This window comes from Bos indicus, chromosome 4 (genome assembly GCF_029378745.1).
Source record: "Bos indicus isolate NIAB-ARS_2022 breed Sahiwal x Tharparkar chromosome 4, NIAB-ARS_B.indTharparkar_mat_pri_1.0, whole genome shotgun sequence".
NCBI lineage: Eukaryota > Metazoa > Chordata > Mammalia > Artiodactyla > Bovidae > Bos > Bos indicus.
In genome coordinates this window covers 112,066,158-112,089,142 of record NC_091763.1, presented here as the reverse complement: position 1 = coordinate 112,089,142, position 22,985 = coordinate 112,066,158, and the positions used below count along the sequence as shown (strand labels likewise).

Genomic DNA, 22,985 nt, shown 5'->3' with positions numbered 1-22,985 from the left:
ATTGATACTCCCAAGGGAGGGTGACGGTGCGTTCTTCTGTCTGCTTAGCTATAAGGAGGCATCTGGGTTAGAAGCAGCTCATTATTGACTCAGACTCAACACAAGACAAGACATATGATGTCCTTTTCACGCCAAAGATGTCTGGTTGTTTTTCATGTGGGCAAAGTGTTGCCTCTTTGGCATTTAATTCTAGTTGTTTCTAAGTCAGTTGTTGAAGCTCTGGCTGACTAATGTGGCAGGAACCGTGGATCATGGATCCTTATGACCCATAGTGCCTGCCACAGGGGCTGGTCTGTGACCTTGGCTAAAACATGGGATGGCACTTTCGTCAGAGCCATGTGGTTGGCTGGTACAAGGGTTGCCAGAACCAGCTTTCTGGGCTCACTAGGACGTTCTGTGCATCCTAGTGAAAGTCGCTCAGTCGTGTGTGACTCTTGGTGACCCCATGGACTATACAGTCCATGGAATTCTCTAGGCTAGAGTACTGGAGTGGGTAGCTGTTCCCATCTCCAGGGGATCTTCCCAACCCAGGGATCGAACCCAGGTCTCCTGCATTGCAGGTGGGTTCTTTACCAGCTGAGCCACCAGGGAAGCCCTCAGTGTATCCTGCTGTAGAGCTAAGCCGAGCCTGGAAAGCCCAGCTCTGGGGCGTATGCAGCCTCTCCCTCCGAGAAGATGACTGCTCCATCGTGTGTGGGCCACCACTCCTTTCCCTCTGCCACCAGGTTTATAATCCATGTTGACATTAACAGGAAAGCAAGAAGGAGGAAGCGCAAATGTGGGGCATGTGACAAATCTGGGGAGTACCCTTTAAACCCCTTTCTGAGGGAAAAATCGAGTAGGGAAACGGCAACCCACTCCAATATTTTTGATGGAAGAATCCCGTGGACAGAGGAGCCCGGCAGACTCCAGTCCGTGTTGTTGCAGAGTCGGCCACAACTGAGCGCATATACATCATCTGAGGGAAAATACGCTTCCAGGCTGCACGCAGCCCCCCGCCCCCCACCTCCAGGTGCCGGCACTCACACAGGCCCCCCAAGGTCAGGGAGGCAGCACCCCGGCCTTGAGTAAGCGGGAGGAGGGGGTTCGTTGGCCTTGAGTGGATCGCGCAGGCTTTGTCTTCTCTTGCATGCCTCATTCCAATGTGCCTTTAGGAGAAAACAAATGAACTGACTCCTAAGTGCTTCGGTTCAGAGCTTTCCAACTTGAAGGCTCAGACAAACCACCTGGGATCTGGTTAAGACACACGTTCGACGGCCTTGGGCTGGGAGCGTGTGTTGTGGGCTGCAGGGGAGCTTGAGTGTACATACCGCTCTTTGAGCAGCAGAGCTTTAATTGAGGCTCACGGTGGTTCACATCTCCTGCTGTTCCTGTGTGTTTAATGTGGTGCCTGAGAAGCAGCTGAAATGATTGCTTCTGAGACTTTTTTTTTTTTTGAGGGACTGACTCCTTGTGTGCTTTTTAAATGAGAGGTATGACAGCACACCCCACAGTGCCACTTCCTTTAACCCTATTTCTTTTGAGTCTTGTGAAAGCTACTACTAGGAACCCTGCTTTCATTTAGGAGGACAATTCTTTAGTATTAAATATTTTGAATGTAGAGTGGGGGAATCTATTACTGATCAATATTCAGAGCTAAGAAAAAACCTGTTTGTGCGTGTGTGCTCAGTCATTTCTGACTCCGTGACCCCATGGACTATAGCCCACCAGGACCCTCTGTCCATGAGAGTCTCCAGGCAAGAATACTGGATTGGGTTGCCATGCCCTCCTCCGGGGCATCATCCCAATGCTGGGATCAAATCCCTGTCTAGTGAGTCTCCTGCATTGGCGGGTGGGTTCTGTACCACTGAGCCACCTGGGAAGCCCTATCACCAAGGAGTTTAATAAATGATTATCTTAGACAAGTCCTTGGAGACCTTTTCTGGTTTAAAACACCTGATTCTCTAAAGCGGGTGTATCAGGGAGGAAAAATATTTCTGTAAGCAGCTTTTGGCAGGAAGAGCTCTTTGCTGGAGGCCCCTTTTGTCTTGTCACTGACTTCTAAGCCAGACTCTCCCTGCTCTACTCATCTTCTGCCAAGCACACCTTTCAGATCTGGTGATCACACAATTCCTTGTCTAGCCTGTTGGTCCTTTCCATAGACGATAGAAGCAGAACTGAAGAATACGTGATTAACAGATGACCAGATGTCTTTGGGGAGCTCATGGACAAACCGTGAGAACAAGATGGCATCTGAGGAAAGACCAGGAGGAGTCGGCCAGCCGGCACACAAGCCTGCACACAGTGGGGGTGGCGGGAACCCTGCCCCCCATATCTCCGCAAGCAACTGAGATCACTTCCCTTTCTCCCTTAAACAACATTCATGGCCCAGCAGAACCTTTGGAGAAGATTTCTGGGGATGCTGAATCTCCCCAGATTGTGGTGTTCTGATTAAAAGCAATTTTCCTTTCTACTAACATTCACCTCTCTCTTGAGTATTGATTTTTTGAGTGGCGAGCAGCCGGATCTGATTTGGTAACACTGTGATGTTGTCATGTAGCTTTCTGACAGTACAGATGCATCCACAGGCATATCTGAGAGAAAACCGATGTAGTTTTAAACACACTGGGCTATCAGTTTCTCTGGAGTTGATTGGTTTTGTTTGAAGGAACTGTCTCCTTGCTGCTGGTTCTTGCATGAATGGGTTGTGCAGTGGCAGAATGCAGTCAGCTGGGGGGAAACCCTGAGGCCACACAGGACCATAGTGTGCCCAGGGTCCCACAGCACCAGAGCGACTGACTCCCACTTGGTGAAATGCTGCAACATGGTCATGCTGGCCGCCAAGTCCAGTGAACACTGTGGCTATCAGCAGTCTCAGCTAATACAATCTGTGGGCTCCTGATCAGCAGGGCAGTCGTAGCCAGAAGTGTCTGCTGAATCATGGAAATGGCTTCAGTTCAGTTCAGTCGCTCAGTCATGTCCGACTCTTTGTGACCCCGTGAATTGCAGCATACCAGGCCTCCCTGTCCATCACCAACTCCCAGAGTTCACCCAAACCCACGTCCACGGAGTTGGTGATGCCATCCAGCCATCTCATCCTCTGTCGTCCCCTTTTTCTCCTGCCCCCAATCCCTCCCAGAATCAGGATCTTTTCCAATGAGTCAACTCTTCGCATGAGGTGGCCAAAGTACTGGAGTTTCAGCTTTAGCATCATTCCTTCCAATGAACACCCAGGACTGATCTCCTTTAGAATGGACTGGTTGGATCTCCTTGCAGTCCAAGGGACTCTCAAGAGTCTTCTCCAACACCACAGTTCAAAACCATCAATTCTTCGGCGCTCAGCTTTCCTCACAGTCCAACTCTCACATTCATACATGACCACTGGAAAAACCGTAGCCTTGACTAGACGGACCTTTGTTGGCAAAGTAATGTCAGTTTCTTAGGAGGGAGTAGTTGAGAAATTAACAATAGTAAGAAAGAGAAACTGAAGCGGAACTAAAGAGCCTCATGATGAGGGTGAAAGAGGAAAGTGAAAAAGCTGGCTTAAAACTCAACATTCAAAAAACTAAGATCATGGCATCCAGTCCCATCACTTCATGGCAAATAGAGGGGAAAAAGTGGAAGCAGTGATATGTTTTATCTTTGAGCTCCAAAATCACTGCAGATAGTGATTGCAGCCATAAAATTAAAAGACTCCTTGGAAGACCAAGCCAGTCAATCTTACAGGAAATCAACCCTGAATACTCTTTGGAAGAACTGAGGCTGAAGCTGAAGCTCTAGTATTTTGGTCACCTGGTGGGAAGAGCTGACTCATTGAAAAAGACTCTGATGCTGGGAAAGATTGAATGCAGTAGGAGAAGAGGGCAACAGAGGATGAGATGGTTGGATGGTATCACTGATTCGATGGACGTGAACTGGGGCAAACTCTGGGAGATGGTGAGGGACAGGGAAGCCTGGTGTGCTACAGTCCATAGGATCACAAGAGAGTCAGACATGACTTGACAACTGAACAACAACTCCTTGGAGGGAAAGCTATGACAAACCTAGACAGTGTATTAAAAAGCAAAGACATCACGTTGCTGACACAGGTCTGTATACTCAATGCTATGGATTTTCTGGTAGTCATATACGAGTTTGAGAGTTGGACTATAAAGGCAGCTGAACACAGAAGAACTGATGCTTTCGAATTGTGGTGCTGGAGAAGACTCTTGAGAGTCCCTTGGACAGCAAGATCAAACCAGCCAATCCTAAAGGAAATCAACCCTGGATACTCATTGGAAGAACTGATGCTGAAGCTCCAATACTTTGGCCACCTGATGTGAAGAGTCAACTCACAGGAAAAGACCCTGATGCTGGGAAAGATTGAAGGAAAAAGAAGGGGGCGGCAGAGGATGAATGGCTGGATGGCATCACTGACTCAATGGACATGAGTTTGAGCAAACTCTGGGAGATAGTGAAGGACAGAGAAGCCTGGCGTGCTGCAGTCCATGGGGTTGCAAAGAGTTGGACATGACTTAGAGACTAACAATGATGACAAAGAAGAAGAAACTAACCCATCACAGTGAATAAGCCAAAATATGTTTTTTAAAGACATTCCCTGATATATTTTACCTTTTCTTCTAGTGGTCAAGAGTTGGCACCGTTCAGAAGACCCATGTTTTCAGGAGACCCTGGAGAGACTACCTTCAGAATTATGCTGAGAAAAGCACCCACCAGACACCAAGGAAGTCCCAGAAAAGGCTCTGGACTTGGAGAATCTGTGGCTGGGAGTTCAGTGAAAATAACATTTTTTTTTTTAAATCACCTAAATCTAGTCAGGGCTTCCAGGTGGCTCTGCTCGCCAATGCAGGAGACCTGGGTTCAATCCCTGGGTTGGGAAAATCCCCTGGAGGAGAGCATGGCAACCCATTCCAGTGTTCTTGCCTGGAGAATCCCATGGACAGAGGAGCCCGGTGGGCTACAGTCTATGGGGTGGCAGAGAGTCGGACATGATTTAGCAGCAAACAGCAAATCTAGTCAAAAGATGGGTCTCCTCATTTGGAAGAATATTTAGGTATAGTTAATCATTTGAGATCCAACCAGTCCATTCTGAAAGAGATCAGCCCTGGGATTTCTTTGGAAGGAATGATGCTAAAGCTGAAACTCCAGTACTTTGGCCACCTCATGCGAAGAGTTGACTCATTGGAAAAGACTCTGATGCTGGGAGGGGTTGGGGGCAGGACAAGAAGGGGACGACAGAGGATGAGATGGCTGGATGGCATCACTGACTCGATGGACGAGAGTCTGAGTGAACTCCGGGAGTTGGTGATGGACAGGGTGGCCTGGCGTGCTGTGATTCATGGGGTCGCGAAGAGTCAGACACGACTGAGCGACTGAACTGAACTGAGGTGAAGTGTTCAGAAACCAGTATAGAGCCGAGAGTGGTTTCTGAGAACATACATGTGTCTAACCCAGATCACGGCTGGCCGTCAGGACTCTGCCTTCACTGGGGTCTACTAGAGGGGACCCCTAGTAGACCAAAACTAAAGGGCTTTAGACAGTAAGTCTATACATATTTAAAGTCTTTTATCAATGCCCTAGTGGGCTCTTGCTTTTGAAATACTTTTTCCAGCTGTATTAGCACAAGTCAAAGTTTTAAACTTCAGCCTCAAGACAGTGTCTTTTCTTCTGAGGCTGACCTCAGAAAGTAGGATATATAATAACCCCATGCTTGATATTTTCACTGTGTTTTGAACTATTCTTTCCTTGAATTAACCTCAGATCTCAAAATGCAACTGTCTCTGCTGGGTGGCAGGTGGAATGGTCATCAAAGAGAATCCTGGGAAACAAATGACCCTTGTTCATGAGAGCTTCCCGATGCTCCCCACAAAGAGGCTCCTCCTTGGGGCTGGCTCACATGTTATCAAGATAACCTGAGAAACTCCTGCACAAGCCACGTGTGCTGTCAGAGCCCTTTTTCTCATTCATGGCCACAGAGTGTGAAATAATACTTAACTGGCTCCAGCAGTCTGGAGGGTGATTGATTGCGTATCAAAAATGAGAAAGTGGAAAGGAAAAGGACGGTGTATCCAGTAGCAGGGCTTTCACCTACAGGCGGTGCAAGCTGCTGGTTATTGGAGACTTCCGCATTATGCAGAAGGGACGACAGAAGATCGGAGAGCAGTTCAGAGGGAAGAACTGGAATTCTTTTATGTTTAACTCAGGCGTTTCACTGAGAGAAAGGAAAAGTGAAAAAAGAACTGAATCGGAGGTAAACACGCCTGAATTGCACACCTGATGATGCTGTTCTCAGCATGAAAGTGAAAGTATTAGTCGCTCAGTCATGTCCAACTCTTTATGACCCCATGGACTGTAGCCCACCAGGCTCCCGTTTCCATGGAATTCTCCAGGCAAGAATACTGGAGTGGGGTGCCATTCCCTTCTTCAGGGGATCTTCCTGACCCAGGAATCGAACCTGAGTCTCCCACACTGTGGGCAGATTCTTTACCATCTGAGCCACCAACTTCTCTGTATACTTTTAAGCAAAGTGCTGTAAACAGTGGGATCTGGGGTTCATGGTCCTGACAGCATATTCAGACTCTTTGGGGATGGGAGGCAGGTGTCGGGGGGGGGGGTCCAAAAAGCTCCCCAGAGGATGCTAAAGTGCAGCCACTGCTGCAGTCACTCATTAGGTGTTTACTGAGGGATGAATGCATTTTCTGAGTCACACTTTATTGTTAATCTTTAAAATGTGGTCAGTAATGTCCACTCAGACCACACAGATCTACTATCAGGATGAAACAGAATCATGAACTGAAAGCATTTCAGCCAAGTTATGTACAAATGTATCATTTCTGGCTTTATCCTTTCCTTTTTCCTAAAAGTTAAAATTCTCAACTAAACTTTTGAAAATCACTTTCAGCCATTTCTCACAGGGAAATTTCACAATTAATCTCATTCTCTATGTTTAAAATAATTGCACCCCACGATCATATGAATTTTTATGTACATTTATGTTTTAGCATAGAACTGATTTTACCTTTTTAAAAAAAAGCCTTTTGGGACTGTTCCCAGGCAGAAAGAAACTCAACAGCATAATCAAGGATCTGCCTGGTTTTTAGACACTCTTGAATACAGACTTGTGCAGAACGTGGGGAATCAACCGCAAATCTTCTCCAACGGTGAAACAACTGACATTGGGTCAAAAACCTCATCTGGCACAATGTTTCTGCAACTTCAGAAACCAGAGGCAGGACACAGGCCCTGAACTGCCAGCAAAGGAGGAGTCAGCACTTCTATTAATAGGTGGGGCCTGGCAGGCAATATCCTGGGGGAGGAGTCACACCCAGGGATCCTGATGGAAGTCTTTCTGGTTGACAAGTCAGAAAAGGAAGTGCTACCGGATTAATCTGGAAGGCTGAGCTCCCTCGAATGGCCCCAAGGGATATACAAGGATGTTCAGCAATGCAGTGTAGTAGGAAGAGTTTGCACCGGGCCTCGAGAGAGGTAACGGCAGAAACAGACACCCGGGGACAACCCTGGGCCCAGACAGACTTCCCTTTCACGGGCTTCTCGCAACACTGCAGCGGCATAAGAGCAAGACAGAAGGGAACCCTGCGACTCGCTGGAGGGGTTCTGCCATCCACAGAGGAGTTGCTATAGCAACACGCATGACCTGTGACCCCGGCCCTCCCTAGCCCCACGTGACGGAGGTGACAGCGGACAGTCCTGGAAGGCAGGGAACAGGGACGCGCCTCTAAGGATGGTGCCAAGTGGGGTGGGGGTGACGGCTTGGACAGAGTACTGGACAGAACCCCAACATCCTTGGGCTTCAAAATCTGTTGTGTGGGAAGAAGGGAAAGAGGACAACACTGGGATTAAAGAGAAGCCCACAGGAAGGAGGAATCAAGGAGCTGGGAAGTTGTCCCAGAGGTGGGGGCTGGTACCCCTCTGGATTTTTCCATGGTGGTGTTGGGCAGTCCTAGTTAGGAACGAGGAGAACCTGAGTGAAGGCAGCCCCAGACACGGTTGGGCACGTGGGACAGCGAGCAGAGGGTGTCGGGGGCTGAGAGGGGGTCAACCCACCGCCCTTCACTTCAGCCACTCTGGTGAATTTTCCCTACATCAGCTCCTCACCTGCCCCACTGTAATCGGAACACACACCTGCCGACCTGCTCTTGCAGTGATGTCTGAAGGCTTTGCAGTTAAGGAGACCTCTAAAGACTGCCCAGGTCCCTTAGATGAGAGTCTAGTCAACAATATTCATGCCGAGACACTGCATCCGGCATGTGCAGTCTGGGAGGCCAGAGTCGTAGAGCTTAGATTTGCTAACTTCGGTTCATTTCCTCTGAAGGAGGATGTTACACACAAGCCAAAAATGACAATAAAGAAATATCCAAATGATGTCAAGAGCAGCAAATACAAATGTAAAGAAGTCAAGATAAAAGCAAGAGGCAAAAGAAAACAGAAAATGATAGAACTAATAAACAAATCCATAGTTGGTCGTGTGGGGAAAAAAAAAATCTGTCAGATAATCTGAGAAAAAAGGGAAATGTCTACACCTACAATATAAAAACACATGTATAGAAATTTTCTAAGGAGAGAATGGAAATTATTATGAAAATGTATTTTGTTCAACGCTGCAGAAGTGAATTGGAAAACTTAGATTACATGCATGAATTTCTAGAAAAATGTAAAGAGCAGAAATTATAGTAGAGGAGAAAGAGACTCTAATTAGACCAATGATCATAAAAGAAGTTGAGAGAGTTGCTAAGGAGCTCCGCTCACACACACACACGAGAGAACAGTCAGCTCCAGTGGTTTTACAGCTGACGTTTACTCAAATTACAAAGTACAGATGGGAAGGGCTCCAGGGCTATTTCTATCTTTGCAACACGTAGAGTGTGGTCCATGGCCCAGCAGCATCAGCACCACCTGGGAGGTTGTGAGAGCAGCAGCATCTCAGGTCCCACCTCTGACCTGCTGAGTCTGCATTCATGCATCTCCCCAGGTGAGTCTAAGCACGTTCAAGTTTGGAGGGGGGCTTCTTGGAGTTACTCCACTGGTTAGAGAGTGATGGAGAAAGTCCTGCCATGGCAGGGACTGCGTATCCCAGAGTCTGAAGTCAAGGTGTGGGCAGGCCTGAGTTCCCATCTGGAAGCCCTGGGGGAAAATGTGCTTCCAAGCTCACTCTTGATGTTACTAGAATTTGACCTTTGAGGTTGGGGGACTGAGGTCCCAGGCCCCTTCCTGATCTGACTGGGACTGCTCTCCTGGGGGCCTCCCATATTCCTTGCTGGGTGGCCCCTTAGACTTTCTTTTTATAAAATCCCAACTTGCACTCCCCCAAAGTAAAAGGATGCTACAATCCCATCTTATCCAAGAATTACTTTTGTGAAAAAACAAAGCTAGATTTCCTTGGTGGTCCAGTGGCGAAGACTCCATGTTCCCAGTGCAGGGGACGTGGGTTCTATCCCTGGTCTGCAGAGCAACTGAGGCCCTGAGCCACAACTACTGGAGCCCTTGTGCTCTAGGGCCCATGAGCCGCAAGTACTGAAGCCTGGAAGCCCTAGAGACCGTGCTCCATAACTGCAATAGAAGCCACTGTAATGAGAAGCCCATGCACCACAATGAAAAGTGGCCCTTGCTTGCCACAACTAGAGAAAACCTGTGCAAAGCAACAAAGACCCAGAGCATCCAAAAATAATAGCTTAAAAATAAAAAAGAAAAATGTTTTAGTAAAATGACTTTAGTTATACCTTGAGAGAATGCTTCACTATGACTAAAGGTGGTTAACGCTAGGAATAAAAGCATGGCTCACTGTTTCGAAATCTATCAACAGAAGAAAAAGTGCATGGTTATCTCTAAAAGATGTCGAGGTGGCATTGCTGCTGCTGCTGCTGCTAAGTTGCTTCAGTCGTGTCCGACTCTGTGTGACCCCATGGACTGCAGCCCACCAGGCTACTCCGTCCATTGGATTCTCCAGGCAAGAACACTGGAGTGGGTTGCCATTTCCTTCTCCAATGCATGAAAGTGGAAAGTGAAAGTGAAGTCGCTCAGTCGTGTCCGACTCTTAGCGACCCCGTGGACTGCAGCCTACCAGGCTCCTCCATCCATGGGATTTTCCGGGCAACAGTACTGGAGTGGGGTGCCATTGCCTTCTCCAGTGGCATTAGATACTATTTAACACCTAGCCCCAGTGAGACACTTATCAAAACAGGAATCCTCAAGGTATCATCTACATATAAAAATCCTAAAGGTATGTGCATATAAGATGTGTCTATACTTGGGCAGAAAACTAAGACAGCCCGCTCAGGTTCTTGGTCCTGGGGGGCACACACCTTTTCCCAATTATATTCAATTAAACAGTCATTAGGTTTGCAGTGAAGGAGTTTGCTGATATAATCAGGTGCTAAATTAGCTGTCTTTTTTTTTCAAATAACTTTTGGATTTTGCACTTTGCCAAAACAGAGGAACTAGTTAGAAATTAACTTATCAGGCTGTCTTCATAGGAATTTTGTATAATGTAAAAGGAAGACACATGTTAAGTGGAAAGACATTCCGTTGCTGAACAGGAAAACATTATTTGTGTAGGTGTCCATTACTCTGCAATTAACTTACACATAAAATTCAGTCCCCATAAAATCTCTAGGTAATGCCAGTAAAATGATTGGAACACTAAAATTACTTGGGAAAAGCAATGTTCAAGGACAGGAACATTCTGAAAAAAAGACAGTCAAAGGGAAATTAGCTCTATGAGAAATTAAATGCTATTATAAAAGCTCAATCATGACCACAGCTTGCTACTATCTCAGGAAGAGTCAGATTAGTGCAACAGATCAGAGAGGCCAGAAGCAGATTTAAATATAAAGGGAAATTTTGAATATAATAAAGATGGGGGAAAATTGGTTGATGATGCCCCAACCAATAGTGCTGGAACTACTGACTGGCCAGGGGATAAGCAGAGAAAAATGAAGCTGGGTTCCTAGCGTATTCTTACCACCCAAATAAATTTCAAATGCAGTAAGTATGTATAGTTAAAGGATGAAATCTAGAATTATTAGGAAAAAAAAAAGGAATAATTTTTAAAACATTTCTAAATGGAGAAGGCATTATATAAAACCCTAAAGCCAGGAAACACTTCATCTTTCATCAGATAAAATTTAGAGGTTTTTTTTTTTACATGGAGGGAAAAACTCATAAATTTAAAAAGTAGATATCAAACTGGGAAACCATTGGAACATGTAGTAAAATGTCAATTTACCTAATATATAAAAATTCTTATGAGTCAATAAATGACCAACAGACCAACGGGAAACAATATGAATATACAAATAATTCTTTGGTCAAGGAATATCAACAGGCAGTTCAGGGAAAAATACACACAAGTGACTTATGAACAAAGATATTTAATCTCACTCATGATTAATGAAACCCAAATTAAGACAACAAAACCACTTTTCCAATACAGTGTAGCAAGATTTAGAAGATTATGATGTGCTGTGTTGATGAGGGTGTAGGGAAAAAGACATTCATATCTTATTGGATTGGAGGTATTCCGTCACTGGAGGGTGATTTGTAATACAATCAAAATTAAAAATACATCCCTTGACTCGGCAAACTAACATGTATAAAGCTATTCATATGGAAATAAAAGATGGGAACTTAAATAACCATTAGATCAAAAAAATTTGTAACTAATATTTTATTTGACGAGCTATATAAATGTGCTTGGTGCTCTACGGAAAAGCAGAATGTGGATCATTTGCAGGAAAAGCACACATCAGAAGAGATGATAATTGTTTTTTGGACTTGAATAAATGTCTGTGTCGGTCACTGAAGAGAACAAAAGACACAAAAGATAACAAGAAATTAGGTATCAGAGATTAAACAAATTAATCATGTGATCTTAGCATCAGGAGGAAAAAAGGGATCTGCTTAGAACTAATTAAGATATAAACATAAGAGCTGGAAAGATTATTTTAAGTGCTTGCAAGTGGTAAAGAAAACCACTACCAGCTTGTAATTATGATGCGGGGAAAGACTGAGGGCAGGAGAATCGGGTGGCAGAGGATGAAATGGTTGGAAGGCATCATCAACACAATGGACATGAATCTGAGCAAACTCCAGGAGACAGTGGAGGACAGAGGAGCCTGGCATGCTGCAGCCCATGGGGTTGCAGAGTTGGACACGACTTAGCGACTGAACGACAGCAACGTATGAGAAGATTCCTAGGGAAATGAAACGACACCTTAAAGTGCCTTGCCAGTCTTAATACTATTTAAATAATAACCTACGATGTGGCCTTTGGTCTATGTATTCTGATTCAATATCATGAATGTGATTTAAAAAAAAAAAACAACCACCCTAAGACTTACTACCAGTGCCTCATAAAACAGCTGGTACACAGTTTGGAGTTGTTCCTTAGTGCAGAAATTTGTGGCATCAGATTATTTTTTCTGTTTGTTTTGTTTTTATATTTTACAGACATGCATTGCCATCTGTAGTCATCTTAATGCTGGCAAATTCTTGCCATTCCAAGGAAATAAGCTTCCCTGAATCTGCTGCTGCTGCTGCTAAGTCATTTCAGTCGTGTCCGACCCCACAGATGGCAGCCCACCAGGCTCTTCTGTCCCTGGGTTCTCCAGGCAAGAATCTGACAAAGAGATAAAAACAGAGCCCAGGGTTCTGAGAGGTGAATCACAGCTACTGTCTGGGGTTCTGCAACCTGTAAGTGAACCAGAACTCAGGGTCAGGGGTTGCGTTTTCTGCCTTGTAACTGAAAGGACCAGAATGCTGTGGTTTAGAAACAGGCCGTACCTATTATCCAAAGGCGGAAAAAATTAGGCAGAAAAAGAACTGACTGGTCGTTTCTAATATAATGGAATTGGTTTAAGAAATCAACATAATTTTACCATTTCCCCCTTGTAAAAAAAAAGCACTCTCACAGCTCCAGGCCTTGGGTTTATGATTATCCTGACATTCCACCCAGTGCTTGCCAACCTCCATGCACATGGGAATCATGTTTTTTGTCATATACATGTGAAACCTAATTATTATTTACTTATTCTCATTAAATTGACCTGATTTTTTATTTAAACAAATGCAGTGATAAAGCTTTATAACCCTACTGAGTACTTCTACGGCCTGTCAAGGCTCTAAACAGAAGCCTGTTCTTTATTAAAGGGTGAATAGCGTGGGCGAGAGAGCTGTTAAAGGCATGCCAGAACCAAATAGAGACTCTCTCTTTAACAAAATTAGAAGGACTGAAAAAGAGATGAAAAGGAAATAACTGTATATTATGCCACGTGATGATATACCCACTTTCTTCCCAAAATGATCTGGTGAGCCCCTACGAAGGCCAATATGTAGCACTGCTCCAGGAGCCAGAGGCTACGATGCAAATGGCATCCTTTGTAGTTGTGCAGTGCACAGCCTGACCAACCGTGCATATTCCTCCTTTAAAAAACAGTGACAGAGCCTACCAGGCGCGAGAGAGGCAATGAGTAGCTCAGTCAGTAGTGTTCCAGAGAGAACAAGAATCTTATTATGTGAAGCCAGCATACCTTGGAATCCATTCTTTGCCTTTATCATTTGATATCATCTAAGACATAAGAAAGAAATACAAGGGAGCAGAAAGAACGTGAGACCAAAGGATGGATGTCTGGAATTCTAGTTTCCAGGTTTCTGCAAAGCAAATACTCCAGTGTGGCATGAAGTGGAGAGCCCTTGGTTGTTCATGGGGTTGTGTTAGTTGCTCAGTCCTATCCAGCTCTTTGTGGCCTCATGGACTCTAGCTCACCAGGCTTTGTCCATGCAGTTCTCCAGGCAAGAATACTGGAGTGGGTTACCATTCCTTTTTTTCCAGGGAATCTTCCCAACCCAGGGATCGACCCAGGTCTCCTGCATTGCAGGCAGATTCTTTACCATCTGAGCCACCAGGGAAGCCCCCGTTGATCATGAAGTTCTCTTTAATACTAAAGACACAGACACCCTATCTTCACAGCAAGGGGCATGCTTTATTTTAAAATAAGTGTGCATACTTCATTTTAAAGCAGCATTTCTCCCCCTGATATCCTTCCAAATTAAGCTTGCAATTGATTAAAAAAACCTGAATAATAATTTGGCATCTTCCTCCAACTGAAGATCCTTCTATAAAGATGCATTTTCATGGGAGGCCTTGACTCTGACCCCACACTGTGGGTTTCTTGTTTGTTTGTTCCAAGTGTGTTTTTCCAGTTGCCAGTAGGCAGACTAGTTTTCCTCAAGTACCGATAAAAACTCAGTCCCCATGAGCTTTCTTGTGAAATGGTTAGAGAAGCCCAATCTTTGGCAAGCTCACTGCCATAGCCTTTCAGTTTGGGATTTCACCACTGAAGGGCTTCACTGTTTTTCATAAACTTGTTTCTGGGTATTCACTGTTCTTTTCTTTTGGTAACCTCACTTTGAAGGGTTTGCCAAGGCGGGGCGATTATTAAGCTCTCTTATTTAGTGATGGAGTGATTCTCCATCTTGCTACACATTAGAATCACCTGGGGGAGGTTTTACATCTCTGGCCATCTGTATCTTACCCCTAAAGTATCTGATTTAATTGGTCAGGGGTGCGGCCTGGAAATCGGGGGTTTTAAGAGCTCCCCAGGTGATGTGAAAATGCATTTGAGACAGAGGTGAGCGCTTTTGACTCTGTTGTGCACATGAGTCATGGGGGAATCTGGCTAAAACGTAGGTGCCGATTCAGTGGGTCTGGGGAAGGGCCTGGGCTCTGCATTTCTAACAGGCTTCCAGGTGATACTCACACCGCTGGTGAGGACCACACTTTTCAAGGCACCAGATCACACAGATCTCCTTCCAAATGTCCTCTAGTCAAACCAGGACTAAGGAGCTCTTCCCATCCTGTACCTGTACAGCCTCAAGTAACATGATTTACAGCTAGAAACGGCATCTTTGTGTATACACTGTTGTTTGTTTCTGAATATCTGATAGTGAGTCTTCTGAGTCATATAAAAAAGATTATCCAGAAAAGCAAAACCCCGGAATCAGAATTCAGAGTGATGAATTTAGGCTCACAAGAACTAGGCTGCAATTGCTGATGTGAGGACCTAACCAAGAACCCCAGAGTTGGTATGAAGATTATTTTAAGCCAAGGATATTTGGGATTTGACAGATGCAGAAAGAAATCTTTTGGGAACTTCCCATATCCAACTACAAATAGAATGAGACCATAAATCTCCTTTTCTGGGAGCTTTTAAGTCCCAGGAAAGAGGCCAAGAGCAACGCTACCCGAAATCACCCTTTCCAGGGGGGGTTTTATGGCCTTGAAAAGGACAGAGACCATTCATGCCGGCATGAACAAACATCACAAACTTTCTTATCTCCTGTCTTTCCTTTAGAAGCCCATTTGTTCTTCCCAGAGGTCTCCCCCACCTTCTGTTTCTCTATGAAGACATGTGTAGAGGAAAAGTTTGTCCTCCTAGACACTAAGGCTCTGGAGTCTGATATTAAATAATCTTCCCTTATATCTATTTCTTTCTCTGCACCCTCGTCCAGCCCCCAACCCCCATTCTCTCTTTTTCCCAGTCACCTAAAATAAAAAAAAAAAGTCACCTAAACAAGCCTCTGTCATATCTCATAAGTGGTTTTCTGTTCTCTTAATAAAGTTTATGAGACGGAGACACACATTTCTTTATAAGCATTTACCCATTATAGAAATTAACCTGGAATTCCAATTATGGAATAAACTATGATGATGAGACTGATACAGCAAATGGTAAACACCAGGTAAGAACTTTCTGCCCAAGTACAAACAAAATTTCTGCAAATGGACCTTGTGTTCTGTAGGTCAGGCCACTGTAATACGTGGGTAATAGACTTCTAATTTGAACATTGAAATGTTCCCTATACACATTACTACATCAATCAGAAGAATGAAAGCGTCATATATAAAGCACGATTTTTTAAAAAATAAATGAACTTGGGACTTCCCTGGTGGCCCAGTGGCTAAGACTGCGTTCCCAATGCAGGGGGCCCTGGTTCGATCCCTGGTCAGGGAACTAGTTCCCACACACGACAACTAAAGATCCCGTGTGCCGCCAAATAAATAAACATGAAAAACAAACAACTCAAACTTTGGCCTTTACAACTGGATCTCACAGACCATCAAGCAAATAATTTGCTAATTAAGGCAAGAATGAATACGAACTCCTCTTGGACCAAAGGAGCGTCTAGAGGCTTATAGAAACTGATTTCTTGGCAGCCGACCAAGAACACACACACATGCTGATGGTCTCAAGCAGTGAGAAGCTGTAACAGCAATAGGAACCTGCCTATTTCAAAGCGTAGGCCTTGTCTCCACCAACCCGGGCATTTGGAAGAATCTGAGAAGTCTCTCCTCTGCAGCCCCGACAAGGCCTTGTCCCATCTCATATCTTCACTACTTTTCTTCTTTCAGCACCAGGACTGCTTCCCTTTGTTCAAGTCAGCCCACGAGGAAAAGCCAGCCGCAGTGTCATTCTAACAATACTCGTAGAAGGGAATTCTTTTTAAGTACTCCCGGCACACAGCACCCTCTCCATGGTATTGGAACCCACGTGTGAGGAACAAAGAGGACTGTTTAGTCTGTCTATTCTGACAATGAGGCAATTCTGGCTTCTTTTTGAAGCTTCACAACGCTTAGCAGGCAAATCCTGGCAAGAATTCATGATGACAAGAGATTCCTGGAAGCTGATAAATAACCATGGCTGGGGGTGGAATATGTATAAGGAATCAAACACAATGATGTTCCCATGATATGCACTGTTACAAATCAGGAGTTAGGGTCGGGGAGGACTAGAGAGCCTTGACTGGATGTTCACACATCATAGCAAGTTGTATCTAATATAATAATAGCAACCATTCTGTTAGTGTTATTGCAGCTAAACTTCTGTCTGGTTTGCTCCGTGTCAATGGCTTGCTCTGCCAAGTGTTTTAAATCCATCATCTTGCAAGGAATTCTCTAAGTTAGGTCTTCATTTCAGACGTGGGGAGACTGAGGAACAAGGTTAAGAAACCCGCTGGGCAGAGGCAGTGATGGTATCAGACCCCAGGCCTCCCGCCCTGCCTCACCCCTTCCTGTCTTAGGCATCAGCAAAGTCAGTCATCACTTTGGAGACTCATCAGTAGGTCTGGAGGTGTCTCAGAGATCTCGCCCACTTCATACCTTAGAGTGAAAAAGCAGAGACTTGGAGCACTTACTCAAGCAGCCCGACCATCTGGGTAGGGCAAGGAGGGGGACCCACGGGCTCCTCATCACTCAGGGTCATGTGGTCACTGAATTCGCATCCAATTAATTTTGCAGCTGACCACTGCATCCCTTCATTTTAGTGCTATGCTTTCAAATGACCAGTATTATTACCTGCAGAAGTGGTAAAAATCCACTGAGCTTTCTCAGCCTACGTGCGCCCCTAAAGCCTGGAAGGCTACAGGGTTGTGTGTATAAATACACTGTTGGGAGAGGAATCTGACAGTTTCAGGTAATCTTTTAATATTAGAACATGGATGGCGGGGCTGCATGGCAGCCAAATCACAAAGGCAGAAGCAAGGAACTGATTTGATCAGATCATCTGACAGTCACATTGAAGACATCCATTTGGGCATCTCATTATTTCACTTAAATGCAGAAGAGTCAATAATACAATATTCCTTCCCTTCAACTTATTTACTTCTGGCCTGGAGCAAGAATACGGTGGTACGTTTTGAGCCTTGGAAGTGCTAAGCACTCTGTTCATACCTTCCTTCACTTCCTTAATCCCCCAACTATGTCACCAGCAATGTTCTGTTATTAATCCCCATTTTACAGATGAGAAAACTGAGGCTTAAGAAATAAAGCATTCTACCCAAGACAGGGCTTTGGACTTTACCCGAATCCAGGTGGTCCAAGTGCCAGGGGTCGGTGGCGGACGACATGGGAGACAGGGTGAGCGGGGAGGCCCCGCAGTTGGATTCCACCAGCTCGCCCTGGATGTGCACGTGAGCTGAGGCGTTGGTCTGCCTCAAGGCCGCCTTGAGAGGGGCGATTTGGTTGAACTGGACTCTGGAGAGGCAGCCGGTGAATCCCGGGGTGTTGTACGTGTGGATCTCTTGGTCGATCTTCCCTGTTTCTAAAAGAGAAAGAAAGAGAAAGTAAAGATCATGCACACTCACTAGATCAGAGCTGTAGTATACTCTCGTCTTTGAACATTTGTGTCCAAATCTTGCTCTTGGCTTTCAGTTTAAGATACTATGTTCTTTCAGATGAAACATTAATGACTGGATAAGGCTTTAGGGCTGAAGACTTCACTTTAAAAGGACCTTCTCTGTCATTGGAGAACGTGGTAAGAAGAGTAAGACTATATTTGCTAAAATAACATACATTCCTAATTACCTTCCAGCTACTTGAGATGTTGCTGAAACTAACAACACTCACTTGGCTCTGACTGACTTTTCACCTCTTTTCTGATGCTTCAGTGACTCTCATATAACTTCCCAGACCTCCTGGTAGATTAAGGTTTCCTTTTGTGCCTCTTATTTTATTCTTTAGAATTCTTAAAAAAAAAAAAAGAAAAAAATGATTCCTACAGCCTATAATCCTGGAGAAGGGAATAGTAACCCACTCTAGTGTTCCTGCCTGGAGAATCCCATGGACAGAGCTTGGCGAGCTACAGTCCCTGGGGTTGCAGGACCGACACGACTGAGCGACTAACACACACACGCACAGCCTATAATCAGGCATTTTCTTTCTTTAGAATCCAGTCCTCTGGGAATTCTGAGGCTTCCAGAATCCCAGCTAGTGTGGGAAGGGTGTTTTGGGAGTCAGGAAAGTTTCCTAATTCAATTACAAACATACAAATGCATTTAAGAATCATCACCTCCCCTAAACCTGTAAGTTCAGCCTCTTCTCCTACACTAACATTCAAATCAGGGGTGAGTCTGGGTGGGGACATTTCCAAATTACTGTTTGAATTAATATAAACACACACTGGGACTTCCCTGGTGGTCCAGTGGCTAAGACTCTGCACTCAATGCAGGGGGCTCCGGTTCAACCCCTAGTCAGGGAACTAGATTCCACATGCCACAACTAAAACCTGGTGTAGCCAAATAAACAAATAAATAAAAATAAATCACACGGGCTTCCCTGGTGGCTCAGATGGTAAAGAATCTGCCTGCAATGCAGGAGACGCAGGTTTGATACCTGGGTCAGAGAGATCCCCCTGGAGAAGGGAATAGCAACCCACTCCAGTATTCTTGCCTGGAGAATTCCATGGACAGAGGAGCCTGGCCGGCTACAGTCCTTGGGGTCGCAAAGAGTCGGACATGACTGAGCGACTAAGCACTCACACACACACACACACACACACATCATACCAGTTAAGCAAAAGCAAGTGTCTTCTTGACCATGGCCCTGGATTCTAGAACCTACCAAGCAGAATGAGGGTTGAAGGAGTCCTAGACCCTCCTACTCCATGGTTCTTATTAGTGTGGTTCCTGGACCAGCACCATTAGCATCACCTGGGAAGGTGTTAGAGCTGCAGGGGGTGGGGCCCGGCCCTTTGTATGTCAGCACGCCCTCCAGGTGATCCTGATATGGTTAAGGTCTGAGGCCCACAGCTAAACTATGGGCAATGATAATGCAGGGCTGCAAATCCAGGGGGTGGGCAACCAGCTCTCCAGAGAAGAGCACAGAGCTTGTATTCAGGTGGGAGACTATGCTAAGATGATGCTGACCTTTTAAATACAAGGATGTGGTATGAGCTATTCACCCTTCCACTTGAACTGTGGAAAATAAAGACTTTGGAAAACAGGAGTTAGATACTTCTTTAAAAAGCTGGGTTCAGAGCTGGTGATGTTTCTAATGGGGGAATGCATACAGGTGAAATAGTCTTGTAAAAAAATTTACTCCTCCATTAATTAAAGAATAAATCAGTGGTGAAGGGAGCTTTCAGACCTTGAGGGCACAAGAAATGAATGTATTGATTATTCATCACATTAAAAAATCAGTGTATTGACTGACCTGCACTAGTCCCATGTAAATTTCGATTAGTACAAGAGATGACAACAGGGGCGATGATGATGAAGACAGTAATTCTGGGGATGCTCATAGGGTCTCACTTAGACAAGTACATAAAGAAATTTTAATTAATGATTCTCCATATTTTTCTTCTGCTGCAAATTTCAGTCTGTGACTCTGAGCTAAAGCACATTCCATTTAAGATGGAGAGGCAGAGTGCAGCCGCCACTGTGTACAAAAATCCTGCCATCAGGATGTGTCCTGAGGGTTCCTCTGATGACCAGGAAGAGGCTCTGGTCCCACCGACACCTGCCTTCTTCCTCCCTTGCCTTTTCCTCAAGGCTTGCAGGCTACGCGGCAATCCATTCTTCATCTCCTCATCTATTGTCAGAATCCCTTGTTCTACGTTCACCAACTTGCCTTCCAGGCAGACATTTCCAGTATTTGGTTTCCGCCCCCTCCCTCCACATTGGCTCAGATGGTAAAGAATCTGCCTGCGATGCAGGGGACCTGGGTTTGATTCCTGGCTTGGGAGGATCCCCTGCAGAAGGGAATGGCAACCCATTCCAGTATTTCTGCCTGGAGAATGCTATGGACAGAGGAGCCTGGCGGGCTACAGTCCATGGGGTCGCAAAGAGTTGGACACAACTGAGTGAGTGATGAACACTCACATCTTCCCTTCAGTGATCTGCCTTCTCCTGGAGCATCCTCACATCAAGGAGACCTGCAAGGACTCTGATCCCAGGGTAGGGAGGAGGAGCTCAGCTCCCTGCTATTTCTCTGGCTTCATCCATGGTGGTGGCACCAGAATAAATAGCCAGTGGTGGCAGGAAGCTGGGAACGACCTCAGCTCCATCAGCTGCTTCCTGCCAATTAAAGGAGGGTCACTTTGGCCTGTCCAGCTTTGGAGTAGCGCTCCACAAGGAAGATTCTGGGACTGGTGGCTCCTGCCATCTTGTGGGACTTCAAGTCAGTTCCATTCCACTCACTTCATCACAGGTACTGGCCGTGTGGAGCAGAAGCAGGAAGGTAGACAAATCCAAGGATTCACCCTGAGCAGCCCTCCTCCGGGGGATCTTCCCTACCCAGGGATCGAACCCACGTCTCTTACATCTCTTGTATTGGCAGGTGGGTTCTTTACGACTAGCGCCACCTGGGAGGTGGAGGAGGGCATGGCAACCCTCTCCAGTATTTTTGCCTGGGGAATCCCGTGGACAGAGGAGCCTGGTGGGCTACAGTCCATGGGGTCGCACAGAGTTGGACACGACTGAGCAACTTAGCATGCACGCACGCACCCTGGGTAGCCCACAGCCTCGCTGGGGAAGAAGCATTCAACCCACTAACTCGACTTGTGAACACAAGCTGTCCAGTAACAAGAGTCAGTATTTGTTGAACCCTTAAAATGTGCTCAACGTCCCATGCAAATCGGACATTTAATTCCTAGAAATACCCTTGGAGGAGGGAGCATTGCTGTCCCTGTGTACTGTGTGAGATAATGAGGCTTAAGATCTACCCCCTGCCAGGCAGAGCCCCAGGCTTCAACCTCTACAATGTTCTGAGCAAACCTTGTGCTTGGTGAAATGATTCAAGTCTATCCCCTGGAGGAGGATACGGCACCCACTCCAGTATCTTGCCTGGGAAATCTGATGGACAGAGGAGCCTGGTGGGCTGCAGTCCATGGGGTTACAAAGAGTTGGACACGTCTGAGCGACTGAGCACACACATGGTAAACGAGGGAGGCAGGCCTGCATGGGGTTCTGGAAAGCACTTCAGGAGGAGTAACACTGCAACTAGGGTTTTTTTGGTTTTTGTTTTTGGTGATAAGGACACTTAACATAAAATCTACCCTCTTAACAAATGTTTATGTATACAGTACAGTCTTGTTAAACTTACAGGCACTCTCCTTCTTGCATAAGTGAAAGTATGCACCTTTGACCAACATCTCCTGATCCAACCCCCCACCCCAGCCCCTGGAAACCATGACTCCACTCTTGGCTTCTGTGACTGGCTATTTCAGGTGCCTTATGTGAGTAGAATCATGCAGTATTTATTCTTCTGTATCTAGTTTATTTCACTTGGCATAACATCCTCCAAGTTCATCCATGTTGTAGCAAATGGCAGGATTTCCTTCTTTTATAAGGCTGAATAATACTTCACTGTCTACTTTATTTTCTTTATCCATTCCTCTGTCAATGGACATTTAGGTTGCTTCCAGGCCTTGGCTGTTGTGAATAGTGCTGCTCTGAACATGGGAGTGCAGATATCTGTAAGGTCTTGATTTCAATTCTTTAGTGAACATACCCGAAAGCAGAATTGTTGGATCCCATGGTAGTTCTATGTTTAACTTTTTGAGAAACCTCTGCACTATTTTTCATAGTGACTAAACAACCCCCATTCCCACCAACTTCTCCACAAGCATTGGTGAATGCTTGTTATCTTTTGTAGAACTAGGTTTCGAGAATGAATGGAAAGAGAACTCCAGGCTGAGTCTTTTGTGAGGTTTTGGTTCTGGGACCTGGGGGCCTCATCTGAGGTCAGAGCTCAAGGCCAGATTGGGAAAGACCTTGACGATCGTGTTAAGATGCTTGTATTTCAGTAAGAAACTCAATGATATTTAAGCTGCAGGGGATTGTGGTGGGAACCACATTAGATATTAGATTAGAAAGATAATTCTAGGGGAGCATAGTCATTGCTCTGAGCAGGTCTGCAAACACCCTGGGCAAAGACAGGGGTTCTTCTCCTTGAAGTAGGGCCCAGGCAGAGCTACGCTGTGGATAAAGTGCCCGTTCTTCACCAGCATCCTTTGCTCAGCCACTGAAGAATCTATAGAGACTCCATTTTGGATTTGTTTCCTCTGCTAGCGAGGTGGGTAAGACACTTCTGGTCCTGGCCACCTTTCACATGGTCCTTGACGCAGTTTCCTAAACTTTAAGATGGGCAGGCTTGGGACTCTTGGTGGGCCAGTGCCTAAGATTCCTCCCTCCCAAGGCAGGGAGCCCGGGATCGA

At 45.5% G+C, this 22,985-nt stretch overlaps 1 protein-coding gene across 1 annotated transcript in view; it reads right to left on the bottom strand.

The window, feature by feature from the left end:
* Window positions 1-22,985, bottom strand: part of CNTNAP2 (contactin associated protein 2) — a 1,639,050-nt gene that overhangs the window by 19,109 nt on the left and 1,596,956 nt on the right. Inside the window, exon 22 of the mRNA XM_070787139.1 lies at window positions 17,853-18,092. Coding sequence (XP_070643240.1) covers window positions 17,853-18,092 — 240 coding nt within the window. The remainder of the gene's footprint in view (window positions 1-17,852; window positions 18,093-22,985) is intronic.